General features: G+C 32.1%; 1 protein-coding gene across 4 annotated transcripts in view; it reads right to left on the reverse strand.

The window, feature by feature from the left end:
- Positions 1-14213, reverse strand: part of LRP1B (LDL receptor related protein 1B) — a 1805568-nt gene that overhangs the window by 638505 nt on the left and 1152850 nt on the right. For all 4 annotated transcript variants that reach the window (XR_012497488.2, XM_074335779.2, XM_074335774.2 and 1 more), the window contains exon 24: positions 776-973. Coding sequence is in view for 3 of the 4 variants with exons in the window: in XM_074335779.2 (XP_074191880.2) it covers positions 776-973 (198 nt within the window). In the remaining variant the exon portion in view is untranslated. The remainder of the gene's footprint in view (positions 1-775; positions 974-14213) is intronic.

Below are 14213 nucleotides of genomic sequence, written 5' to 3' on the forward strand. Positions count from 1 at the left end.
ATAGGATAACTCTTCATAGTTTATGACATTACCAGTGATTATTATTTGACATTTTAACAGTGTTATTTTTACACAGTTAACCATCTATCTAATCTCATGGACCTAAATCCATCATTTGAAATCAACATCTTGCAATATGACATACATTCATCCATCATAACTACATTGTATGTTTAAATATTGCAATTTTTCCAAAATTGCAAAGGTGATTTAAAAAGGAATTTAGAATTTTGTAGAAATACCTGGCCCTTGAAATGCTACACAGATGTAACATTTTCAAGAGAAACATCACGTATATTTATCTCAAATCCTTGCCAATTAAGAACGACCTAGATTAAACACAAGAGATAAGTCAAAATATGGAAAACAAATATTTAACTCATAGTAGTAGTCTTTGTAAAAATTTCTTCATCATTTCTTTGAGTTATGCTGATAATTATAACAATAACAACAACAACAACAACAACAAAGTTGTTTTAACCCACAATTACTAGCATGTAGAAGACAGTCATTTTTTCTTGTCAATATATTTCTTCACCTAAATCCACAGGAAAGTCCACAATTTGAAAATGTAGTGAACAGCCCATGTCTTCACCACTCCCTTCCCTCCAAATATTTTCACACATATACATCCCTGGTTTTACATATATGAGGGAGGAGATAAAGACTAAGAGGTCAAAGATTAAATAAATTTCCTTTTTATCACAGCATACTTTTTTGGAATGTTCAGTTTAAAATGAATCTAAACATTAACTCAATATTGTAACACATGTACCTCCACTTTCAGAAAGCTTGCCCCGGTATATTCTGTCTTCCACAACATCTGTCCAATAAAGTAAACTTTGATTGAAGTGAAAATCAAGCGCTATTGTGTTTCTCAACCCAGGAACAAGTAGACTATAGTCTCTTTTATGAAGATCAATCCTTCTGATCTCATGGCGAATAGAGAAAATGATGAATGCCTCAAACGGATCTGAAATTAAATTTATTTTAATAAACTTATGAAAACATTTATATACTTTGGTAAGTGGAATAAAATAGATGAGATCAAAATCTGTTCATTTTAAGGTGCAACTAATTACATAATACTCTATCATTAAAGCAGAAATTTGTTTTTAATCCAAAATTGAAAAAAAAGAACTTGAAAAACTTATTTATTTTAATGATAAAATATGGTATACACATATTTTTCTGTCTTGGATTTTTGTTTCCCTAATTCTGATAAAAGAATACAATAATTGTTCCACTTTGAACACAAAATGGAAGACTTTCTGTTTTCTTGGTGTTTTAGCTGACAATCCAAACCTCAGAAACACAACAGAAATTGCTAAGAGTTAGCTGAAACTAGCTCTGCCATTAATATCTCATCACATGCCTACAGAGCCATGAAGCAGAGCGATCAAACAAGAAGAGGATTTCTATGAAAACAGTTGTTGGGCTTATAGTTAAGGAGGGGTCTCCATAGGAATAAAGAAGCGGTTTTCCCCATAGTCCAATAAAATCATGACTATACTACTTCCCACTAGTTTTGTTTTTTGGGTTTTCTTTTTGTTTTTTTTTTAAATAATTAAATTTATTGAGGTGACAGTGGTTAGTAAAATTATGTAGGTTTCAGGTGTACAATTCTGTAAGACATCATCTATAGGTGATGATGTAATAGATCACCACATTGTGTGACCACCCAGAGTCAGTTCTCCTTCCTTAACCATATATTTGACACCCATTCCCTCTTCTACCATCTTCCCACCCCCCTTACCCTCTGGTAACCACTAAACTGTTGTCTGTGTCTATGAGATTTTGTTTGCCTCTTTGTTTTACTTGCTTGTTGGTTTCAGTTTTATACCCCGACTAGTTTTTAAACCTGAATCAAGTCTGAGTGGAGAGAAAGGGAAATAGTTTGAAAACAGAAATGAGGTTAAAAGTTTTATATTTTTGTACCTAAAAGAAAAAGAAAAAAATGTTTCAATATCTGAAACTTACCAAAATTATGTCATTATTTAAAAATGTATCAAGTTCTGAACCAATTACTGTCTGACACACTAATATGAATTCTGCTGCTGAATACATTTTGAGGAAAGGAGACAAGTTTGCAAAGATTCCCCCTATTTCCATGTTAGTGCCACCTCTTTGTACTTTCCTTTAGGGAAATTTATTTTCCAATCCCAAATCTAGACATATTTCTGAATGTGAGCTGCTATGTCATCCGTGTCCACTGTGATTGGCCCAGGGGGTGGATTTAAGATCTAAGGTTCATAGGTGTGTAAACTTAGAGAGACGTTTTCAAGCTGAGGGCAGTGAGTTTCTTTTTCTCCTAGGTCACAAATCTCAGTGTTTATACATTTGTAGTCTGAAGAAGTCTATTTGTGGTATTATAGGAGAAGAGGAAAAAGGCACAAAGAAGGAAGCAGTGGGGAGAGACTGTGATCTAAGGTTATTCCTACCCATATTTCCAAGTATCCCTAAGAATTGTCCCTTCCTTCAAATCTCCGGTACACTTTCCATGTTTTGTATATGCAAGCCAATGAACTTACCTAGTTAACTTAATTTGAACTGAGTTTCTGTCCACTGCAAGCAGGTTTACTGCTGTCATTAATCTCATCTTCTCAGAGGCCTTTCCTGATCAGTTAACTAATAAAAGCCCGTCTCCATTACTATATATCACCATAGCCTATTTATTCTCTTTGAGGTATATTTTAAATTCAGTATTTACTTGTTTGTCATTTATTTCCTCACTAGGTTACACACTCTATGAAAACAGGGATCTTGTCTGTCTTGCTCATTATGGTGTCCCTAACTCCTAGCAGCAAAGGAAGACATCTATTAAGTGCCAGGCCTGAGATTCAGAAGTGTGTGGACTTAGCCTGACTACCCTTGTGGTAGCTTACTTAACACGTTGCGTACAGCGGGGTTTAAATCCCTCATACCCCTCTGTTCCGGCAGGTTTTTAAAAGAAACTACTTTAAAATGCACTCTTCTCTTTAAAGCTTAAATGCTTCTATGTCATTTATTATTTTTCTATGGAATTTTTTAGGATTTACTCACCTATGATGTTAGTAATCCCTCCTGGTGTGATACTGCAGAAAGCAGCTTCCTTTGTTATTAACGAAACACAAATAATTCAATAAAATGTGCAAAATAAAAAGAGTCAACAGTAAAAACGAGAATTCTCGTTATCCGTGCTTAACGCATGGCTCAGAAAAAAAACGAAGATTCTCATGATCCGTATGCAACGTGTTAAAAGACAGATAGCTGCAGGGTGTGTTTCCGCCCCCCCACCCCCACTAGACATGAATCTACTTGAGGAGGCTCTGCCCAGCACATTAACAAACTATGTTTTGAATGAACACATGTGGAGAGGAACTGAATGCATCTTCAGAAACTAGCTAAAAGCTAGAGCCGTGCCCTGATCAGCAGAGCCATCTACTAGAGCTGCTGCTGACTCCATAATATAATTCCACCCAAGACCATAAGGACTGCTGCAAAGGCCTGACAACTTGTTAGCCAAAGTTATGTGTATTGTTGGGATCACTTAGGTGTCACGGTTATTTATTGCCCAGAATTGGGAATTTATTGTACATTACTATGATAATAGCTAAAAGATACAAGATGCCAAACACGTTCAGAATTACTAGATCCAAATAGTTCCCAAGAGAACAAGTACTCAGAAAACTTAAAACCCAGAATTCAGCATTTGTAATGTAAAGAAAATGATTCTGTTGGATATACAGGTACTTAAAAGAAAGATACCTAATTTTAGATCAGAGCCCTTTGCATGCTTCTCTGCTCTGACTATGAAACAAGTGTTTGCCTTTGGAAAATTATTTTATCTTTTTAGGAATTAAATGCCCTTACCTGTAAAATGGGGTCAATGATAACCGACTTTCAATTGTTGTTATCAGAACACAATTATATAATGTATACAAATTTGTTTTATATCCTGAAAATCATCATAGTAAATACAAACATGGAAGTAACTGCAATGTAATTCAAAAGCAAGAGACTTGGGGTCAGAAAATGCAGGTTTGACAGAGCTCTGCCACCAACCAGCTGTATTAATTTGAGAAGTTTACTTAAACTCTCTGATCCTCAGTGCTTTGTTATTTATAAAATTTGTAACATACCGAGGTATCAAGATAATTCATAGTTAGAAGTGTGAATATGTAATATCTAAATATGTGTTTAATTATTATTAATATTAAATTTCAAAGATTACTCAAAGGAATAAACAAAAGAGATATTGCTTAAGAGAAAGGCTGGAATGACAATACTCCAAAAGGAAGTCTGATATTTCTGAGCGAGTGCTAAAACTAGTGACATTTCAGCTCTGAACAGCTTTCCCATCCTTTGATTTGCAGTTTGCCCTTAGTCAGGAACTAAATTATAGGTGCAGCAGCTACGTGCTAGAAAAATTTATATTTAACAGCTGATAAAGAATGTACAGTTTTAAAATTGCAAGATAATGAGGTGCTGCCTCTAATATAGGATACCACACCAGAAGAAGAGAGGAATCTAAAAATAAAAATTAAAAAAAAGAAGAAAAGAAAAAAGAAATACAAGTTCCACCTTTACTAACACTGGAAGACATGAAGACATTTATTACCAGAATACCACAGTAGGAGAAGAACGGCTGCTGAATGCATTCAAGGTGCAGAAAGTTACTGAGAGGATGCCTGCAGCTCTATCTATCTATCTATCTATCTATCTATCTATCTATCTATCTATCTATCTATCTATCTAATACATCTATGCATTTATATATCTATATATCTATCAATATCTATATCTATCTATATATCTATATCTATCGTTCTCTCTCTCTCTCTCTCTCTCTCTTCATATATATATATATATATAATAAAAAATATTCTGGCAGAGCACAATTCTCAAAGGAGGTAGCACAACTAAGAGGCAAAACCCAAGATCAATTAAAAAAAAAAAAAAAAAAGAAATAGAAGTAACAGCTTGGTCCCAGGACCTTCTATGAGCTCACTGGTACCTTAAAGACCCAGGAAGAGGGTCAGAAGGAAGAAACAGACATGCAGTATGTTAAGTAAAATAAACCAGGATGGAAAGACTATATGATTCCATATCTATGACGTCCTGGAAAAGGCAAAACAAGAGAGACAAAAACAGAACAGTAGATACCAGCCACAAGGAGTGGGAAGAGGGCTTGATTACAGGTTTTTAGACAAAAATCACTAGACTTCCTACAAAAAACAGCTTCTGAGAAGACAAATGTAAAAAGAACAAATGTACATTAGCAACAACAACAATGAAAAAAACATAAGGAATGTAGGAATAAAATTATTAAGAAATATAAAAAGAGTATATGAAGAAATTTTAAAATGCTAGTGAAAGGAATGAATACTTTAACAAATGGAGAGACACACAGTATTATTAAATTAAAAAAACACACACAATAATATCCCAAAGATCTTGCTTCTGCTTGATTTTATAAGTTTCCTGTGATGAAAACAAATTATAAATACCATTCTTTAAAATAATATTAGATAATTCTAAAGATTATATTAAAACTATGTGACTCATCAGAAAAATTCTAGGGAAAATATGTAAGAGTGATTACCTCCAACTGATATTAAGGTATGTTATTATTTCAATAAAAAATAATTTGGTATTGATCCATAACTGAATATAAAGCTCAGAGATATGACAGCTTTAAAGTACCTGGAAACGAAAATAAATTTCAAGAATGTCTGACTTAATACAAAAAATAATTTCCAGATGGCTTAAAAATTTGATGTGTATAGTTTGAGGAATATAATCAATAATGTTGTAAATATTATGTAGGGTGCCAAATAATGACTGGACTTATTAAGGAGACCACTTCATAGACTGTGTAGATGCCTGACCACTGCACCCTACACCTGAAGTTGAAGTTGAATAACACTGAATGTCAGCTCTAATCAATATATATACATATATTTATATATAAATATATATTGATTATATGAAATATATATATATATATATATATACATATACATATATATATATATATATATATATATTCATGGGATGTAGAGTACAGCATAAGAAATATAGTCGATGGAACTGTAACAGCTATATATGATGTCAGACGGGTAGCAGATTGGGGAGTTATTATTTTGTGAGGGGAGTACATGTCTAACTATTACATTGTTTTGTATACCTGAAACTAATAAAAAATGAAATAAACAAATCATGTAGTAAATGAAACTATGAAAGTCTTAGAAGTAAATGTAGAATGAACTATTTTTTGAACTCTAGAATGAGGACGGTCTGAGTTTGATGCAAATCGTAGAAAACCTAAAGAAAAGAATGATGTTTAATATCATTTAAAACTTGTAGGACTAAATGTAACACAGTCAAAAGACAAAGTGGGTAAAATATTTGCAATAAGCAAAAGACTGAATTATTTAATATATATGTGCTCTTACAAATTGACAAGAAGGAAATGCTCAAGTAAATAATGAGAAAAGAATATCGAAGAGACAATTCATTGAAAGAAAAATATAAACAACTTTTAAATTATAAAAGTGCTTTATTTCTCTCATAAAATAATAAATGGATTCAAAGCCATAAAAATGTTTGATAAGCTACTCTATTGATTAAAGTGTAGACAAAATTCACTGTGGTATATTGATAATGGAAGTATAAACTGTTATAACCTATATAGAGAGCCGCTGGGCAATACCATTAAAAATTTCTATATATAGGCTTTTTGACCAAGTAAGTTAATTTGTAAGGAGTTATTCTAAAGATACAGTTTTAGATATAAGTATGGCAGAAGAACAAGGAAATGCTTTGCAATGTCATTTGCAGTAGAAAAATATTGAAAACAACATGTTAAGGAATACATGGCTGGATAATTAACATATGGTACAGTAATTGGGTATAATATTATGGGGCCACATATATTGATGTGATTGACATACATGTGCTAACAGGGAATAGTTCCCTAGATTTTGTAAGATGAAAACAGCAAGGTGAAAACACTGCACATACTATGCTATCATTTAAGTTAAAAAAAAAAAAAAAAAAAGATTTTTGTGGATTTATATAAGGCAAATCATAGACTAATTCTTGAGGAATTTATTAGTGAATGTTGTTACCTCTTCCATGAGAACTGGGGTTTGGGAGTTGGAGGACAACTAGCTTTCACTTTATTTTGCATTGGTATAATTTTTCTAACATTTACATATTTTTCCTATTAAGATTAATAATTTTTAAGAATAAGAATTAAACCAGTAATAGAAGGAATGATCATTTCTAGCTTCTTAGAAATACTCTTAAATAAAATGAGACTTGTTTAGGCTGACATATAATCTGAGCAAAGTAATTCAGTGTGACAAATACTATAAAACACGTATTTTCCCTTCAGGAGAACTCATATTTCTACTATAGCACTATTTAAGAAATGGCTTACTGCTCTTATTCATGTTCTATTTGAGAAAGTATATTCCTTTGAACCAAAAATGATATTATATGTTGTGTCCCAACATAATCTACAATGATAGAACAGAACACCAACTTCTCAAAAGTAGCTATTTCTGAAGATGAAGGAATGGATGCAGAGGCCTTCAAAGTTATCTCATGTTTTATTACTTTGGAAGATGATTTATATCATGAATAACAAATTTTCAATATTTGTAAAATGCTGACTATGAACCCATTACTTTTTATTGGTTTCAAATATGTTTGAAAGATTTAGTAATAAAATTAAAGGTGATTAAAAACATACCTTGGTTTCTCAGAACAATGAATATTACATTGAGTATTTTACTAAAACTGTTCAAAGCTTTTCAATTTCTTGTATGTACTATAGTTATTTTGTGTTGAGAATATAGTTGTTTGATAAATGTTTATTTGATTATGCATGACTATAATAAACCAGTTTACCAATAATTAAAACATCAAAGTATAAATATTAAAATTTATATTTCAGTTCTGAATCTTGATAATTTCTCCAGTGCCTCTACTTTTAAGATTTATGTTATTTTATGGAATTATTATTTCCTCTTTGAGATAATAAAAAAGTTGTGATGAATAATCCAATATGTAATTTCATAAACTAGTGAAAAATCATGAAGACTGAATTTAAAAAATCAAAGTCTTACAATGTTTTTTTCTTAAGAAAAAGAAAAAAAATATTTGGAGATAAAATACAATGGAAATTTTCTTGTGTATTCCAATTTTGATGTAGGTATATTATGTTCTTTTGGGGCAATCTCAATTTGGAACGAATATCAGGAAAATGTGAAATAGTCACTAATTTTTATAGTCTTCTAACAATTTTTCCAGTATACTAGCTCCTGCCTCGTAAATGACTGAATTTACAGTTCAAACCAGCCCATCACACTCTTAATTTAGAACTGACTTAATTTTTTTCTGCTTTAGAATGCTATGAGATGACATACGTACAAAGCAAAGAGGTCACAATTTACATTATTATGGTGAAAAATTTCATGTTTATAAATGTAGTATATCTCAAGTAGATTTTTAAAAACACCAGAAGACCGTAGTGTTCTATATATAATTCTCTTTTCTATGATTTTCTTTTAGTTCCACTACAGGTTCACATAATGATTTTTACAAGACAGAATATGAAAGCGGTAGATGACTCGTCTAAGAAAAAGAGTCTCTAGACAGTCCTCTCAGGGTAAATTGTTATCCTAACTCTACAGCTACAGTAGTAATTCTATCTGAATAGCTCCTGATTCTTTATCATATGTATCTCATCAAAGAAAAAGTGATATTATAGTTACAATGTTTTCTCTACTGCCACTTCAGGGTTTTTACTGTCTTTTCTGTTCTTGTATTTAATAATTTATTTTAATTTCTCTTTCCCCATCATCAGATATATTTCCTTTACACAGTAGAAACTTATGAAGTGGTAAATGGTCTATCGTTTCTCTGGCTCAGTATACATTATTACTTCCTTTTCTCCATTCCTTCAGCTATAGCTATATTGAGAATTTGCTCAGTCAAGTACGACTGAAGTGTGATATACATGAAAGCAGAAGACAATCTATGGAATGAAGGGCAGGGTGGACATTCAACTGTTACTCAACTGTATAAATTTATAAGATTTTATCACCAGCTGCCCATCAATTTTTCGAGAGCCATTTTGTTTGTTGTCTCCCGTGAATTATTTGCTTGAAAATGTCTCATTTTTTTTTTCTCAATAGCACTACTTTATATTTCAGTTTTTTAAAAAGTCATCTTTTTTTCCATTCATAAGTGGTAAGGATCTACATTTGGAGTGTGTCTGTGTGTGTGTGTGTGTGTGTGTGTGAGAGAGAGAGAGAGAGAGAGAACATGCTCATTGGGATAAGGGACTGAACAAAAAAAAATCTTTATTTCTAGGGCATAGCACATTGCCTTTTGGTAGAATTAATTTTAAATATTTGTGATTACATAAATTAATGATTAGTTATAAGAATCAATGCATAGTTAGCCCAGAAGACATTAAATATGGAGAATATAAAAATGATTATGGGGGCGGGGAAGGAAGAAAAAGAATGAAGCAAAGGCAGAAGTGAAGGAGGGAAGCAGACATATAAAGAGGGTATGTTCAACAAAGGTTAACATGAATAAAATTAATAGATGGGTTACTGAATGGAGAAGATATTTGAAATGTCTAAAGTTTAGAACATATAGTTAATTTTCACAAATCAATAAGAAAAGGCATTAATCTTAACAGAAAATGGACAAAGCAAATAAAGGGATAAGCATATATACAGATGCTCAAACTCATAAGTAACAAGAAATATACCAATTCAAGCAATTAAATATCACTTTATCCCTATATATTGGGGAAAAACCTAGGATTTTGGATAATTTTGAGAGCTGCCAAGGATGTGGGAACTTTGGAAGTTGATTCTTGGTACAGATATAGACTTTTCAATAACTCTGAAGAACTGATTCTACTTACTTATAATAAGTACAAGTATATCTTATGAGTCAGTAATTTTGGTTCCAAAGAATTTTTCATACAGATTTATAAGAATATAGGTAAACGCATGTCTATGGCAACATTATTTGTGCAGAGAGCTGGGGCTAAGTTGAGTGTAATTTGTAAGAACAGATAAATAAAAACAGGTGGGTACATACCATGTGATAGTAATTAGAAGCAACAAATTAGTTGTACACATAGCACAGAGCATATAAATGTAGGCAAAACATTACTATTTTGAGTAATAGAGGATACTTTTACATTCAGCAAGCATTTGCTGCAAATTTTTTATATATTTCTAAAAAGGCATCAAATGATTTGATTCAATCTCAGCTTTTAAGGAAGTATAGGTATAAGTGGTGACAGAAGTAGCTCATAGAATGTAGACTATTCAAAGATATCATGTGAGTGTGAAGGCATCCAACACGGAGAGATGACCTGGATCTTTGCAGTAGCTTATAAAAGTTCTTACTTTGGTGTCAGGAGGAATGAAGTTCGAAAGCTTTCTTCTAACATCTCTTCATGACAAGGTCTGGGGTAAATGAAGTGACCTTTCTGGGGCTCAGTTTTCATAGGTATAAAAATCACAGTGTTAATAATACATAATTGGTTTCTTGGAAATTATAAATAAATTACCCATCACATTTTAGATGCTTGATAAATGAAGCTACTAACAGTATTATACTAATTAACTTGAAGAAGTAATTCGTAGAAGAGGGGATTTTGAATAAAGATTCAAGTTTCCAGAGAATGTAGAAGATATGTCATCTTGAAAGGTCATAGATGACAATGAGCAAAGTATATGAGGAGATGGTAAAATGAAGTAGTATATGTAAAAATACGTTATATATTCTTGCCCACTACTCATTTACTGACGATTAAGAACAGTAATAATGTGCCTAGAGTTTAAACCCACAGTAGAAGATAATAAAACCTTAGGTTGGAGGGATAAAATGAGCAAAAATAAAACAGGCCCTGAATAGCAGGCTGGAAAATGTGCGTTTCTTTCCATATAGTAGAAAGCTACTTTAAAATCATGAATGGAGACTGATATGTTAAAGTGTCATTTTATAAACATGAATAAAGGAATAGATGGCCAGATTAGAAATCCCCACAAGGGATTAGAAATACCCTGATTTCTTCACGTTCATCTTCCATTATTCTCTAAGGTAGCCATCTGCTTATTATTATTGTTGTTTTTCTTTCAATTTTTATTATTTCCCATATGTATCACCTCTTTTCTTTAATTCTCATCTTCTGAATTTCGATTTCCATCTCCTTTTTAAATTAAAAACAAAACAAACAAACAAAAACTACATTCTTTCAAGTTTTAATATTCTCCTCACAAAATGGGGAAATAAGGATGACAGCAAAAAGGCCAGAGAGAAAACTGTCATCATGATTACAGAATACGTAATTCCTGGGCTCTTCTGTGTACCGTGCTACTCAACTGGAGAACGAGGGTTGAATCAAAGAGATACTGTGGAGGAAAACTAAATAAAATATGGAGAGACTGGGGAGCACAGAACTGGAGGAGTCAAAGTTAACTGAAGTTTTGAGCCCTAAAGACCAGATGAAATATGGAACCAATGAGAGAACTATGGAATATTGAGGGAGAAAAGAAAGAGTATATTTTAGCCAACCAATTTTGAGGTTACTTGATTATACCTGGTGAAATAGAATTGCATAGTAAGAAAGAGAATATAGGTATAGATGTAAATGCCACAGTAACCAGATTTGAGGTAATAACACAAGTTCTCAGAGTGAGGAGTTCTATAAGACAATACATACAGAGGCATGTGAGAGTTAAAGTTTGGGTAACAGGCATAGTGTACCAAAAAGTAACCATTATATTTAAACATTTTTGTGTTTACATCCATAATGTCTTTCCTAAAAATGATATAAACTAACAATAAACACAAACTTTTAAATCTAAAAATTGAATAATGAGAGAATACAAATCAAAATAATAGTGGGAAAATAACATAGAATCCAGGTTAAGAGAAAAAAAAAAAAAAGGAATGCCATAGTGTTCTCTCCAATGTTACTAGAAATATGCTGCAAATTTGTAAGGGAGCTGCCTAGCAAACAGCAAAGAAATCAGAGATAGAAAAGAAATGCAATCAACAGCAATAATCTGGCTATTGAAACCAATGCTTCAGGAGTAAGGTAATTAATAAATTGTGTATTTGTATTAAAGAGGGAAGATGTAAAGAACTATGAAATAAAATATTGGGACATTCAAGAAAAATAAGAATTATGGATATATTAAATAAAAAATAGAGATCACAAAAACAAGATCTATGGAAATCATTATATTTAACTAATAATTTTGGTGTGAATTTAGAGAAAATTGAATAATTTCAGCAATTCAGCAAAAGCCCGATTTTAAAGAGTTTAGGAAGGATAGAGTTGAGAGAAATAGAAAATATGGAAACACTAAAGAGGAAAATTCAACAAAAAAGAAAAAAAAATAGGGGAATCACAGTTCTAAACTGAATCATAAAGAGTACTATTATTCTTTATTTTTGAAATGTCAAGAAGAAAAAGCACAGATATTACATTCAATAGAAAAAACACATTTCAAAAACAGGGACTCAGTTGAAGAATGATGGAAATTTGAAGTTCTATAATTAATAGTCAATTCATTTTTATTGAATTATGAGTCTGGTGTAGGTTTTTCAAAAAGAAATGAAGTAAATGAAATACAGTATAAATCTTTTTTGTATATGAAAATTGGTTTAAATAAGAAATAAATTTCATTACCAAACAAAACCTATATTTTCTGTAGTAATATAAGTGCTGACAATGGCATTTGGTACACTAAATATTTCAGGAAGAGATAAATTACCGGCAAGTTAAATTATTCATATAAGAAAACCTCCATACTATCTTTAAAGTAAAATATAAGCATACCTTATTTTATTGTGCTTTGCATGTACTGTGTTTTTATAAATTGAAGGTTAATGAGAACTCTGAGTTGAGCAAGTCTATTGGCCTAATTTTTCCAACAGCATTTGCTTAATTTATGTCTCTGTGTCACATTTTGGTAATTCTTACAGTATTTCAAACTTTTACATTATGATTATATTTCTTATGGTGATCTGTGATCAGTGATCTTTTACGTTACCACTGCAATTGTTTCGGGGCACCATGAACTACACCCATATAAAACAGGTAATTTAATCGATAAAATGTATGTTCTGACTGCTACATCATCTCCCTCTCTTAGGATGAATCTATTCTCTGAGACACAGCAATATTGTGATTAGGCCAATCAATAACCCTAAAATGGCCTCTAAATGTTCAAGTGAAAGGAAGAGTACAATCTCTCACTTAAATCAAAAGATAGAAATGATAGAGCTTAGTGAGGAAGGCATGGAGAAGGCCGAAAGCTCATCATCTTGCAAAAGTTAGCCATATGATGAATACAAAGGAAAAGTTCTTGAAGATTACAAGTGCTACTCTAGTGAACACACAAGTAATAAGAACGTGAAACAAGTGTTGGAGAGGCTGAGAAAAAGGAACCCTCATACACTGTTGGTGGGAATGCAGATTGGTGCAGCCGCTATGGAAGGCAGTGTGGAGGTTCTTCAAAAAATTAAGACTAGAATTACCATAAGACCCAGCAATCCCTCTCCTGGGTATCTACCCCAAAATTCTGAAAACATTTATCCATAAAGATATATGTGCTCCAATGTTCATTGCAGCTTTATTTATGGTGGCTAAGACATTAGAAACAACCAAAATGCCCTTTGATAGATTAATAGATTCAAAAGGTGTGGCATATATACACAATGGAATACTATTTGGCCATAGGAAAGATAAAATAGTACCATTTGTGACAACATAGATGGATCTTGAAATTATAATGCTAAGCAAAATAAGTCAGACAGAAAAAGTACAGAACCATATGATTTCACTGATATGTGGTATATAAAACTGAAAACAACAAAAGAACAAGACAAACAAATGAAGATACAAAAACTCATAGACGTAGACAATGAGTTAGGGGTTACCAGAGGATAAGTGGGGCGGGGGCTCTAGAAGAGGGTAAACAGTGTCTACTATATGGTGATGGAAAGAGAACTGACTCTGGATGGTGAACACACAATGTGAGATATAGATAATGTGTTACAGAATTGTACACCTGAAATCTATGTAACTTTACTGACAATCGTCACTCCAATAAACTTTAATTAAAATAAAAATAAAAAGAATGTGAAACTGCCCTAGTGCTGATCTGAAGAAACTTTTA

Source organism: Rhinolophus sinicus, chromosome 17 (genome assembly GCF_057876585.1).
Source record: "Rhinolophus sinicus isolate RSI-liver-muscle chromosome 17, RSI-T2T, whole genome shotgun sequence".
Taxonomy (NCBI): Eukaryota; Metazoa; Chordata; class Mammalia; order Chiroptera; family Rhinolophidae; genus Rhinolophus; species Rhinolophus sinicus.